Source organism: Schistocerca piceifrons, chromosome 5, assembly GCF_021461385.2.
Source record: "Schistocerca piceifrons isolate TAMUIC-IGC-003096 chromosome 5, iqSchPice1.1, whole genome shotgun sequence".
Lineage (NCBI taxonomy): Eukaryota > Metazoa > Arthropoda > Insecta > Orthoptera > Acrididae > Schistocerca > Schistocerca piceifrons.
In genome coordinates, this window is record NC_060142.1 from 333,824,229 (window position 1) to 333,838,539 (window position 14,311).

Genomic DNA, 14,311 nt, shown 5'->3' on the forward strand with positions numbered 1-14,311 from the left:
TTTACAAATCCACAAGAAAGGTCGAATGTAATAACTCATATTAGTGATGAAATTAATGACTGTGAAAACGCTATTTAATTTGGGTTGGGTTTGACAGATTTCTGGCTGCTGTGCGTGTGAAATGTGTGTATGAATCATGAACTGGAAGGAAATGGCCAATAGTTTTCTTTGGTAATCAAGGACAAAATAAACATTATGGTGTGGAAATTTCGGACATTATTTTTCGGAAGTCAATCCATTTTCTTACTGCTTGATAAAATTGGATGATAGTAGAACTTTTTCATAACTAGAGTTGCGTGGCATCAGTAATTTTAGGTATTAGGTGGTGTTTTTTTAATCAACGCTGCTGTTACATCATCTTGTAAGTATCTACGTTGCCTAGTGTAGGGACATTGAGCAGACGCCGTTCTGAGATAGGTGAATTTTAATTTGCATCCTGCACGGTGACAACAATGAACAGACGTGAGAAATTAAGCCCTAACCCACCATAATTGGTGATTTATCGGTCGGGAAAACAATAGTAAACTTTGGGTGTGTAGGAACTTTATAAAAAGCAGCAGTGTTTAAATAGACCTGTAAAGTGATCACACACGAGAAAAAAAAAACTATTGTAGGACAATAGACACGTGTACTAATGAATTGTAGTTGGAGTGCAGCAGCAAAGAACTCGAGTGCAAAGTTGCTAGTGCAGTGTACAGTGCAGCGACTACAACAGACAGTGCGCTGTAGCCATGGAGGTAGAATAAGGGGAGATGGCGCTACAGACTTGGGCTGCACGTTGTTTTGAAGCCAGTGGGCGGGGCTTGCCGCCATCTTGGATCCCCCAAAACATTAGCAGACGAGTGTTTACAATTGCTTCTTGTTCGTTATTTATGTCGTGTGCACGTGATATTTGTTTTATATAGTATAGGTTACTCGGTTTTAGTGAACAACACAGCATAAGGAACGCAACTTCAAACGTTTTTCTGGTCTTAAATGCGTATTCGATACAGTAATACGTAAAAATATTACGCTTCTTGCCTCAGTACTGTAATTCCTTTTTGTTTATACACTTAGAATAACCGAGAAGAGACGTATGTGCTATGAAAAGCGTGCTTTTGTAATCCATTTCTATTCACTTTCATTGTGTTTGTGTCGATAATTGATAATGTCAGAACTCCAAAAACAATGATTGATAGTTTAGAGGCACCGATTTGTATTCGTTGCATTTTCAAGTCAAATGCAAATTTTAAAAGTTCACGTTTGCAAGAAACTTACCTTATTTCCTTTGGTGTCCCATAGATGTATGCAGGGTATGATATAAACAAGCCAGCTGTCATGTCAACAAAGTGAAAAATACGTTAAATTACGAAGGAACAGAACTGAATTTAAGATTGTCAGGCCCATTGCAATTTCCACATCTGCTTTCTTTTTAAATTGTACCTACCAAATGACATTCAGCGTGGCAAAGAACAGAAATTTACAGGGTAATACGACAACACAGTGATTAATGTAATGATCTAAGCCTGGACTTCGATAGGGAACTTTGCTTTAACAAATATGTAACCATTTAAGTACTTATAATTTAACCACTGTAACAGGTGTTCCACACATTTTACTGAAGATTTAATTAACTACATGTAGTTACATTAGTTTTATATTAAATTATTGCATTTTAAAACATTAGTCCCCATTTCCAGGATATTTCTTGCCAGGACTTTTCAGTTACTTCAGAATAACCACACAGTGAAAACCAAGTGTAATGCTCACTTCCAGACAGCTCTTCGCCTTGGATTGATAGAAATCTAAAGTTAAATCACAGAAATAAAACCATACTGTAAAACTTCACAGTGCATCAGAATTTCAAGTATATATAAGAAAATAGCGCTTAAATAAGTCCACTTACGAATGAAATGTGATTTGTTTAAACTTTAGACTACAATCAGAACGATTAGTACACCCGTGAGCGACGCAAGCTCGGCATTTTTTATCAAAACACTTCACGACTACACAGAATCAAACCACCAGAAGCGAATGTTTTGGGGTAGCTAACATGGCGGACCTTCTCTTGGGTCGGCTTCAAGTTTGTGACGTCATGACAACTCCTCTTATTTTTACCTCCATGGCTGTAGCAGACGACGTGTCGACAACTGACGATCGACAGGCGCCGTGCTACTGCAGTAAACAAACCAGACGAGTGGGAACAGTTGGTAGCCATGGTGGAATTGGTGACCTGTGTTCTGAACCGACGTGGGCAGATCCTGGTGTATGGACATGCAATACCATCTCGCCGTGTCAACAACATGAAGAAAAAGATTATTCTACTTAGAGTTTTGTGTGTGTGTGCCAAGAAACTTTGCAAAATGGCTGAAAACAATCAGGTGATAGTAAAGGAGAGACTGGGGGTAGATTTAGGGCATGTAAAGGATGAAAATGATTTTATGATTGGTAATTTCAGTTTTGATGTGCCACAAGCAAATGTTAGCAATAGTTTGCCAGATTCACTGTATGTTATTTGTGGGTCTAAGAGTGAACAAAACATGATGGGAGACAAAATTGAAACTATACCTGTAACTGCAAAAGAAATAAAGCAGGAACCCATGTCAGTGGCTTGTGAACCAAAAGGTAGTGTTTCAGATATGTTTGCGAATATTCTCAAACATATGGAGATGGGTTCAGATATGAAATCTTCATTAAGTTCTGATATTGACGCCAAAATTAATAAAATTGGGTCTGATATCGAAATTAAAATGAATAAAATGGATAGTGACATAAAAACTTCCATACGTTCTGAAATAAATGAGTTACATACTGAAGTTGACCAGGGGTTTACTAACTTGTCAATAGAAATGGAAGATAGGATGGAAGATAAAATTGCGAATTTGAGTGATACTTGGAAAAATTATATGACCTTGTTCAGTAATAATAAGAAATGTGAACTTAATCAGATAAAACGAGAATGTAACCAGGTTGTTGTAACAGTAAAAGATAAATTGACTGTTCAGATTAAGCAAGTTGCTGAGGATAGCAAACAATTGGAAGACCAAGTAAATTCAGAACTAATTAAAGTTCATGTACAGGTTCAGAATATAGAAAAACACTGTAAGGGTAGCCATATTGCATTAGAAAGTCAAGTTAAACATGGAAAAGATGTGTGTGCTAATTTGTGTATGCTAGTAAAATTTCTAACATAGAAACTAATATCCAGCAATTCAGTACCAGTGTGAATCAGCAATTGTGTGAGCATGAGGGAAGACTAACCCGAGTAGAGCAAAATGTTAACAACCATAGTGGCTGTGTAGTAACTAATGGTGTAGTAGATTCATCTGAAATTGCCTATGTAACACATCACCAATTTTTGAGATTTGATCCTAGTAAAAATGTTCATCCAAAGGAATTTTCGAGTGATTTTGAGGATGTTTTGTCTAAATCTTGAAATGATAAATAAAATATAGGATTCATTACTTCAAATTTTATGGAAGAGGCAAGAATTTGGGGAAACTTGGCCTCAGATAAATATGACCGATTAGTGGAGTTCAAACAGGCTTTTTTGGATGAGTATTGGGGAAAAAGAAAACAAATGGAGGTTTTAAATTAATTTTGGTCAAGGGAAAAGTATGATTCAAAGAGAGAGAGCATTAAATGTTTTGTACAGAAATGGATAACTACTTTGTCATATTTAAATGCAAAAGTGGAAGCTGAGAAAATAATTATGAGGATAGAAAATAAGCTGCCATTGTACTGGAGAAACAAAATAATTTCAGCTCCTAGAGATAATCTTAATAGATTTATTCACTATCTGGAAAGGGTAGAAAGTATTTTAAAGGAAGAAGAAAATGCTAGGAGAGAATATGGGCCTCCTGCCAGACAGAATGATGATAGAGCTGAAATTAATGTAAATAGAATCAGTGTCCAAAGAGGTAATGGATACAGACGTAGATTCAGAGGATGAGGAGGTAGTAGTTGGAATAGGTTCAACGAATGGGTTCAGTATTTAGACTGCCATCAGCTCTCGGCTGATGACATAACAGAGAGGTGGTGCCCCCCCTCCTCCCCACAATGACAGGCATCTTAGACATAATAACAACATCCAGCAGGAAAACTGTTAGTGGTCTGCGATGAAGCTGGCGCTCATAGACGAAAACATTACAGGTTAAACCCGCCAGCGACACCCTTTGGAAGGAAGGCGCCTACATAACAACATATTGGTAATAATAATTTAGCCACTAAGAGAGCAGAGGAGAGTGATAAGGAGAAACTAAAGGTATATCCAGTAAATGACGCATCATTATATGATAGAGACATGTTAGAGGACCCTGAGACTGTAATCAAGAGAGAGTATGTAGGACAACCGATTATTGAAGTAATGATGTTTGAAGAAGAACTTCCTTGTCTAATTGATACCAGTTCGGAAGTGTGTGCTGTATCACAGCATTTTGTAAATGCTCTCCCAAAGAATAAGCAAATAGTTGTAATGCCAGTGAGTGGTCTAAACATTATTGTAGCTACTCGAAAAATTAAGAAAGTGGTTAAACAAGTAAGTCCTACTACCCATAACTGTAAGTGTGGTAGCCATAAAACATAATTTTCTAGTTATAAATGGACTCAGTGTAGAAATGTTGGTGGGTGCCAACTTCTTGCCTAAATATAAAGGATAGGTAAATTTTGGTCCAATGACGTAATTATGAGAATAAGTGGAAAACCTGTAGATTTTCCATTCATTGGAAAAAAGACAGAGTGTAAACGAAGAACAAAGTGACACTCCAATACGATACTGCAGGGCGGCTACATTGATTGAAGGCTATAATTAATATGTTGAAAGGGAGGAAGTGGATCTTTCTGAACTAGAAAATGTCAGAATCAGGATAGATAAAAAACTATATCAACTTACTGAATTAAGTGAGATACAAAAGGACGATTTAAGACAAATTTACATTGTGAAGTATTTTTAGATCAGCCTGGATTAGTTCGAAATTACGAATGCTAATTAACCATGAAAGGAGATGCACATTTTTTCAAAAAAACATTTGCCGTTCCAGAAATGCATAAGGAAGCCGTTAGATACTTAATACAGAAAATGCTCGATTGGAGGCTAATTGAAAAGGCTGTTAGTGTATACAATAACCCATTGGTTGTAGTACCTAACAAGGACGGCTCAATTAGGCTGGTTTTAGACGCTAGGGCGTTGAATAAGATCGTTTTATCAGAGAGTGACAGGCCAGAAAACATTGAAGAACTATTAAAAAAGTTTAAAGGGGCTAAATTTTTTCCTTCTATGTATGTTACATGTGGCTACTGGAATCTACCTCTGGCTAAGGAATCCAGAAAGTATACAGCGTTCCTGTTTGAAGGACAATGTTGTCAGTGTAAGGTTGTGCCTTTTGGGTTGAATATCAGTGTTTGTGCATTTGTCAGGCCAATGTCTCAGGTTTGAGGTGAATTACTGTTTACATGGATGATGTATTGATTTCGACTCCCACTTGGGAAGAGAACTGTTTGTTGTTAGACAATGTGTTGAATGCTATTAAAACTGGAGGGATGAAATTGAAGTTAGATAAGACAGAAATTCCTGGGACATATAGTAAGCAGGAAAGGAATTATACCTGATCCAACTAAAATAAGTGCTGTTAGGGACTATGCAGCACCGTCGACATGTAAGGAACTAAAAGGAATGTTACGTTTGTTTGGATTTTATCGCAAATCTGTGGCAGGGCAATTATTTAATGATCCTTGTTTAAGGGAATCGTTGAAGAAAAATGTTCCCTATAAGTGGACCCCAGAATGTCAAACCGCTTTTGAAAAACTTAAGGAAGCATTAGTGAATAGCCAGATTTTGAATCATCCTGACTTTTCAAAACCTTTTTGTTTAGGATCAGATGCCTGTGGTTACGGTCTGGGGTAGAACTGTCCCAGATTGAGATTCTTGGAGAAGAACAAGTCCACAAAACAATCGCATTTGTAGGTCGATCGTTACAACAAGCAGAGAAAAGCTACAGCATCTCTGAACTGGAAGCTTTAGCAGTTATTTTCGCCTTGCAAAAGTTTGAGCAATACCTGTTAGGACATAAAGTGTTGATGTTTATGCATCATAGTGCTCTAACGTGTTTAAATACTTGTCAGCTCAAACAAGGTAGACTCAGGAGGTGGTCTATGTATTTGCAACGATTTAACTATGAGATGCAGTATATAAAGGGTGCTGAAAACGTAGTGGCAGATGCGCTGTCCAGAAGTGTAAAGAATAAAGAGCAGGGGTTGGATCCTGTAACGAACAGGGATTGTGATGAGATGTTGATCACAGTCTTTCAACTACAGGAAGAGGCTCTGATTAAACGCATCTGTAAGAACCTTAGGTGAGAACAAAATCAGGATGATAATCTTAAATAGCTGAAAAATGGAATAGGTCACCCCGAGTTTCCAAAGCTAGCAGAATATTTCCAAGTTAACATAGATACTCTTTTTAGGAGGAGAAAGAACACTAGAGAGGACTGGCGTATTTACAAACCTGAACAAGATGTGAATCTGTTGACTGATTTTGTAAATAATAGATATAGGCATTGTGGAGCATGTAAATGCATTGCCAAGCTATGTGGAGTTGTAATATTTGACAACACGTGGTGCAGAGTGCAGAAGAGGCTGGAATACTGTGACAGGTGTCAAAAGGTACGAGCTAGTAACAGAATTATACAGGGACAGATGTACTCTGTGGAACCCCAAAACAAACTAGATTTAGTAGCAATAGATCTTTTTGGCCCACTACCAGTTTCATGAGGAGGTTGTGAGTATGTGTTCATAACGGTAGATGGATTTACTAAATATGTGAAATTTTATCCGCTTAACAAGGCTAACTCTAAGGTAATTTATATAAATTAGAGGAAAACTATTTTGTCAACATTGGTGTGGCGAAAGCTATTTTGTCAGATAATGGACCACAGTTTGTATCTAAGCGGTTTGAAGAATGCTTAAGTGAGAAAAACATAGAGCATATCAAAATTTCGGCCCATTTTCCACGGGGAACCATGTGTGAAAGAATCATCAAAGAACTTAACCATCTCTTTAGGACATACTGTCATAAGAAGCACTCAGCATGGGCTAATTACTTGGGGTACTTTGAGGAAGTAATTAATGATTTAAAACACAATGCCACAGATTTTGCTCCAGTAGAATTAATTTGAGGGATTAGACCTAACAACATCCTATTTGATTTAGTAGAATTCCCTAAAATTACAGAATTGGATATGGAAAAAAGGAGAAGGTAGCTCGTGCCAATTTTAGAAAAAAGGCGTTGGAAAGAAATGGAGATATGATGTGAGAGCTAGTCCAACGAGCTTTCAGACTGTTGATCTAGTGCTAGTAAAGCCTAAGAAAAAATCTAAGAAACTTACAGCTTAAACTAAGAAATTTACAGACGAGTATGTAGGACCTTTTAGAGTTACAGAGAAACCGCATGCTAATGCCTATAGACTGGTCTATGTGAAGTCACATAAACTATTTGGATTAATTAACTCTATTGATTTAAAGAGATGCATTCAGAAAGAAATCTAAAACTGTAGTAACTACACTGGATTACTACCCTATTCTCCATCCTGCCTTATTCTTCCAGGGTGTGTGTCTTGCACATTGTGGTTAGGGCCCACTAAGTGCCCAGCTGATTGGTTTATTCCTTCAATTTTCGTTTTCATAAACTGGTCGTCTATCTGTCTCTTTAATCTATGCGTCCTTGCTTCCCCCACCCCCCTCCCTTTGGGAGTGGGAAAGGAACACTTTTCTATCTACTCATTGCAATTCCTTGTATTGCCCCTCGGCACTACCAATGGGTTACGGACCTGTTGAGTAATGTGAACACTGTGGCAAAAATGCTTCCCTTCTTTTTTCCCTGGCATGAGGAAGAAGCACCACCAATTTCCAGCACTGTTTTTGGTTTCACCATTGACAGCATCCTTAGATGGTCTTCTCATTCTTCTGCAGGCCCTTGTATGGACTCATAACGATACAGACTCGTTGAGTATTGATCCTTAGTGTAGATGATCAGCAGAGAGGTTTTTCAGCCAAACAGCACAAACTTACATTGACACATTTGTTTTAATAGTGAACTAAGATACTGACCAAACCTAACACAAATATAAATGAGATTACTTGAAACCCAAAGAAACGTGGACTTGAGTGTATTTCATATTGTCAGTAATGTATGTTTTCTTGAATGAAGTGTACCATATGGGACTGAAGCCACACAAGTTGGCATGAGTCGTGCTTAATGTTTATCTATAAAAACCTTTTTTGTATGTACCATATATATATCACAGTAACTGACTGGTGTTAGAGGTGTTGTGAGAGCCACAGAAGTTGGCTGGAGTTAGTTTCAGTAATGTGTAATGAAGATCCACAGTAATTGGCTAGTGGTTTCAGTACTTTAATATAAGGACTTTTTGTATTTTTCTGGAATATTGTATACGAGATATACAGAGCCACAGAGGTGGAATGAGTTATGTTCAAATTTTCTACATGAACTTTTGGTATGCTTTGCCAATAATAATACATTCCTCATGTAATATATGTCTAATGTGAGGACTTTGATAAAGCCACAGAAGCTGGCGAGAATAATTTTCAGTAATTTTATAAGGACTGTTCATTAGTTTGGTATTCTCTATTTTAATATGTGGGTGATATGTTCTTTCAGAACTACTAAAGTGGGCATGAGTAATTTTCTGTAATTTTTCAACATTGCTTTTTCCTTTTATATAATGTATGTAGGAGTTGTTGCAGAACTTCAGAAGGTGGCCTGAATGGTGTTCAGTATATTCAATCATTTTGTATTATTTGTGTAACATATAGTGATGTTTTTCAGAGCCATAGAAGGTGGCAGGAATAATTCTCAGTATATTTAATGATGTTGTGCTTTTCTTGATGTATAATACTTCATTTTACATAAAGTTATGGAGCTTAATTAGTAACTGTAAAAAAACTGCTAAAGGAAAAATTCCTAGAGAAACATATTTTTGAATCAGCAATATCTGTAACAGCAACTCGCTTAATGTTGAAAACAGATTTTGGAAAAAGAATTCAGTGGTGGTGCCAATTTTGGGTACTGTTGATTTTTTGTTTTTGAGGGAAACAGTTAATTCACTTTTTACTGAGAGGATTAGTATTAAATTTAACTACTGTATATAAGATGATGGACTTTTTCGGAAAGAAGTTTTGAGAGCGGCGTCGTCTGCTAATTTCGTAATCAACCTATTTTCACGGCACTCACTGATGCTGCAGTAGTTGATTTCGTGCTTTTGGTTCTTTTTGATATTCATTTTTATTATTATTATTATTATGCTTTATTTTCGTGACAAATTGTGAATATCCTGTCGCTACTTGTATGTTTTTGCCAGTGAGTATGCTTCCACAAGTGTGGTCAGATATCTGAAAGTGAAAAATTATGTATGTTTTGCAATAACAGAAGAGAACTGATGCCCAGACTGTATACAGTACAAGTAACAACATATGTTGATAGAGCAATTTTCATTAGATAATGTTTTGAGTGAAAAATCAGCTCTAATGAAGGAAAAAATACTGTTACTTACGACGTTATTAGTTATGTGAGAAAAAAAACACCATGCAGAAGGTAAACAGGCTCTGTTTATTCATTTCCTTATAAATATTGTTTGATGTGTTTGTATATTTTCCCTAGCAAATAAATGTTTGTGTTTTGAAATGTTATTTCACTTCTCAGCACTTGCACATAAAATTTTCAAGGATATATCTTATGAAGTTTGCTTAGGCCATTAACAAACGTTTTCGTTGTTACTTCTTCAATTTCGGTACTATACTCCGACTTCTTGTACTGTGGAAGGTAACTGATATCCACACTTTCACTGTTCGATAATAGGTTTAATGAACTGACGTGACGTGACGGACGGTGTGTATGCACTCTGACATAACGGTTCTGCGACATGACACGATGGACAGTTTGAATTGACCTTCACATTTATCGAACTTTATTTTACGTTAAGACAAAAAAGTCGAGTGATGTAAATGACCAGCATGTAGCCATGTTTGCATGACTGCATTTGGAAAGCCACTGAGATGTTCCACACCATGGAGAGTTGCAGCTGAAATGAGCCATGGAGCACGCAAAAAAAAAAAAAAATCCTTGACTTCGATGTGCCACACCATTGATAGTTTGTGTGAAGACTGCCATTTGAAATGCATTTTGGAATGTTTTGATGCAAACCATGTCAATGAGCCTATGCGAGTTGGTTATGCGGTTGGTTAAAAAATGTGTCTTGTCTTGAGGATAGATTTCTTGTAACAAGTCGTTGAAGAGAAATGGATCAGCATTGTACGATGACAATAGATTATGCCGAATTTCTACACTTTTACCGCAAACCAAAGATATTATTTACCCTAATCCTGACCAAAGATATTATTTGTGGAATGTATCTTTGGTTTTTTGGGAATGCGTGGGAAGGAAATTGGGAAGGATAGGATGTTTGTTTGAAATAACGTATCCAAGTATCAATTGATGGATCAGATTGTGATAATTTTCATTCCATACATTGAATATGTTTGACGTACCTTTTCTGAACCTGTGTTGGGAACGGTGAAAGTGTTGTCTCTCATTATCAGTTTTTTTTTCATATTTATTAAAGAATATTGAAACTCCCGAGTGAAAGCTGTCCGTACGTTTTCCCAGCCCATAGATTGTATTGGTCTGAGCTACGAGAAAATATTTGTTGAAGTCATTTGTTACCTAAGTATCTATTACCACGGCTAACTCAACGAAGAAGTCATCGCGTAAGATGGCGATAGTGGAGCAGGAAGCCCTGAAGGTAAGTTTTTCCCTCTCCCCATGTAATAAATATTGAAGTGCTTTGTTTTTGGAGTTTGTCAGGTGTATTTTGACTGGTGATCTGAATCGTCCAGCGAAGATGGTATCGACTGTCCATTGTCACTCGTGAAGTAGCGATGGCGCATACAACGATTTTGAACATTTGAATTTGAAATGTCATGTTTCTTATATTTATGTTTTCATTTCAAATTTTCGTTTCATGTTTCGTTGCCTTTTGTTCATTTTATGTGCAACTGTTTTTGTGTGTGATTGGCAGACGGTCACGGCAGAACAACATGAAATTCGTTAAATATTGTGACAATGTTGTCGCGCGAACGCTTCTTAGGCATTGCTGAAAGTGTTTGCTGGTACATCTGAAATTTTTAGTATTGTGTTTATGACTTAGATTACAGTAATTATCGTCATTCCTTCTGCATCAGATATGACAGTAGTTATCATTCTCTTGGTAATACTTTGAAAACCCATTACTCCAGCTTACACGGTTTTCCCTGAGAATATTTAATATAATGTACAGTCGAGCTCATAAGCAACAGATCTGTAGTGTTTAAAGCGTGTCCATAGGATAGGATCTTAAGTCCTAAAGATAACATAAAATAGTGGATACCAATTTTTAAAGAAAAGAGTTAAATCCACAGTGGTCATTATGTAGATTTCAGTTGTTATTGTAACCAATCATGGTTCATGCACTGAAGGCCACAACTGTTCTCTCTTTCTGTGCTGCAGAAATAATATGTTCAGTCTCTCACGGATTTGTGTACATAACCAGGATGGTAAATAGCTATGGAGCTGTAGAACGAGTCAGGAAATTGAATTTAAAACAATCTTTGGTGCAACTTAGTGTGTAATGTAGTACTATACATTTTTGCCTGAAAGAATAATGGTATTAATAACCACTCACCATATGGTTTGGGTGTTAAGTGGTCAAAACAAAGATAGAAATAGTTCCCGAGTTTCTTCAAAGGGAACAAACTAGCAAATTTGTGCATGATAGGGATGGAGAAAACGGATGCCGATGGCTGGAACCTGTCAACTGCTTAACACCTTAATTATATGGTAAATGAGTACATGTTCTTCTGTTATTATTGTTAATGTGTGTGCAGAGACTGACATGTACACGTGGCTTTGATGCCACAGATAAGAGCTGGTTGACATTTTTTTTGAACTGCAGTTGATCCTGTCAATGGTCATTAAACTCTGGCATTGTTTTATGTATGTGAATAATACCATACTTTGACTTCCATATTTAACTGTAGCTCTAGTTATGACTCTCTGGACTATTTCTCAGCTGAGAGAATGGCAAGAGGGGTGTGATGTTTGAACCAGTCTTTTGATTTGATGGTTGCTTTATTATTACTCCATTTGTTTTTACTAAGCTTGTGCTTAAAAATGTTAATAATTGTGTTAGGTTGTTGCTTTTCATCTTATCAAGAATTCAACCAATAGGCAGAAAAAGCTGCTCCTGCAAAGCTTTTACCGATTTGTGGCAACATTTAAGTACATTCAGTTTAACCTACAATCCTCATAAATGCGAAGCTTTCATTAATCCAATTGTTGGTTTGATATATTAGAGTGCTTAACTAGGCATGGTGTTTGTGTGTTTCGCTGAATATCTGCTTTTAAACACAATTTTCTCTGAAGGTTGGTGAATATTCCTGTGTATGATCTTAAGGTTCATTTTCATGTAAATAAGTAGTAGGCCTATATTATGCAGGGGTACTTGATTCCTGTTAGTAGTGAGAACGTGTCAAAATGTACAAATTGCAACTTTCTTTACCTTGGCTGAATGTAATCTGTAGACAATTTGTTATACACACTCACATGCTGCTGCTGTTATTTTGTTTGGTAGCATGATATAAGGTCATCAGCACAAAAATCAACTTGAACCAGTAAGCTCACAAAGAGAAATATATTGGACCAAAAGAAGCACATTTCAAAATAATGTGCAGAGTCTTAAAATGTGAAAGAAACAAAGCCTGTACTTCAGATTTGGTTTCAAGAAAGATTCAAAACATACACAAAGTTTCATTTTCACGTGGACACATAGCTAGTAAGTAAATACCTCATTTTGCAAGGCATTTAATTGAGAGAATTCTGCTTACAGAAAATAGCTATAAAAGAACTCTGATGTAGGACAGTTCGAAGATTATTTCAAAGTAAACCACACAGATCTGAATCTTATTCATTGCACTTTGAAACTTTTGGTATGTTTGTTTACTTAACTCCTGTGGTAAAGGATTTTAAATAAAACACAACATTTTCCCCACCAACCAGCCAATTTAAGTTCCAGCCGGTAGGCAAGATAATGGCACAGAAGAATTTAAAGTTTAATAAAACTTGAAATTTGTTTCTATTTAGTTGTATGGCCCAGATGAGTAATACGAAATGATCATTGTACATCATTAGGCCTGGTGTAAAATTTGTGTAAGTTGGCATTCATAAAAAATACATAAGGAGTTTAAACTTTGTAGACATGGGTATTCTCACTGTTCCATTGTTATTGTAACAGAAGCTTTTGGAATTCCAGATGCTGTGTAGTAGTTTCCTCATATGAGTAGGGAATACTGATGCAATACCAGCTGTCAGCTTTGACCCCTGACATCAACAATGGACACCACCAATTTGCATTTGCACAGCATGATGACCATGACATCAAACAATAAAAACACGAAGAAAAACAGTATCGCATCACTTATGTGCAGTTAATTCAACAAAGGATATCATTCTAACGGGACAGCTTCTCGGAATTAGGGGTTTTTGGTCGGGGGCAAGTGAACAGAATGACATTCCTTGTAGTGAGCATATAGCAAAACAATCACTTACGCAAAAACCTGACAGGTAGCAAAGTCCCAAAAAATCTGGTATTGAAAATTTCTCTTGATCTGTATAGCTCAACCAACTTCCACTGTAACAAAAAAACAGTGTGTGTGAACACAACTTGAAGATGCTGTTAATATTTAAAACCTAAGTGAACCAAAATAACAACAAAAGCAATGATATTCACCAAAATAAAGTAATAATTCTGAACTTCAACAAATAACCCACTCCAAAAAATGATAAGAAACCATTTCAAAGCCTTACATCTCAAAAGACAATTAATTGTGTGCACTAAAAAAATGCCATTAATGAAACTCATTTCCTTCTAATTGAAGCCCCCCCCCCCCCCCCAGCTATTACCTGTCCCTAACACAGTACCCAAATAAATATATAATAAAACAAAAATAACATTCATAAGTGGGCACAACTACTTTGGTCAGTTTTATTAATTCATTGCTCTGTTGAGACTTTTTAAGTATTCTACCACAAAGGCTTTATAAGTGCAGAAATTTAGTTGTAATAGGCATGCTGCCACCCACAGTGTCAGCTAAACAATAACTCATAAATTTCATAGTAGTATCCATAACTAGCAACACACTAAAAATGAGATTGTTTTCAAACATTAACGATACAGAGAACTAATAATTCCAAAACGGAAATCAAATGAGTAGCTAATAACACACT

The 14,311-nt window shown here is 36.5% G+C and overlaps 1 protein-coding gene across 3 annotated transcripts in view; it reads left to right on the top strand.

Annotated features, from left to right (window-relative positions):
• The first annotated feature begins 10,429 nt into the window (after window positions 1–10,429).
• The window catches only part of LOC124799319 (E3 SUMO-protein ligase PIAS3), a 290,452-nt gene continuing 286,570 nt past the window's right edge, over window positions 10,430–14,311 (top strand). For all 3 annotated transcript variants that reach the window (XM_047262906.1, XM_047262908.1, XM_047262907.1), the window contains exon 1: window positions 10,430–10,793. In XM_047262906.1, the coding sequence (XP_047118862.1) occupies window positions 10,764–10,793 (30 nt within the window). In that variant the 5' untranslated portion in view covers window positions 10,430–10,763. The remainder of the gene's footprint in view (window positions 10,794–14,311) is intronic.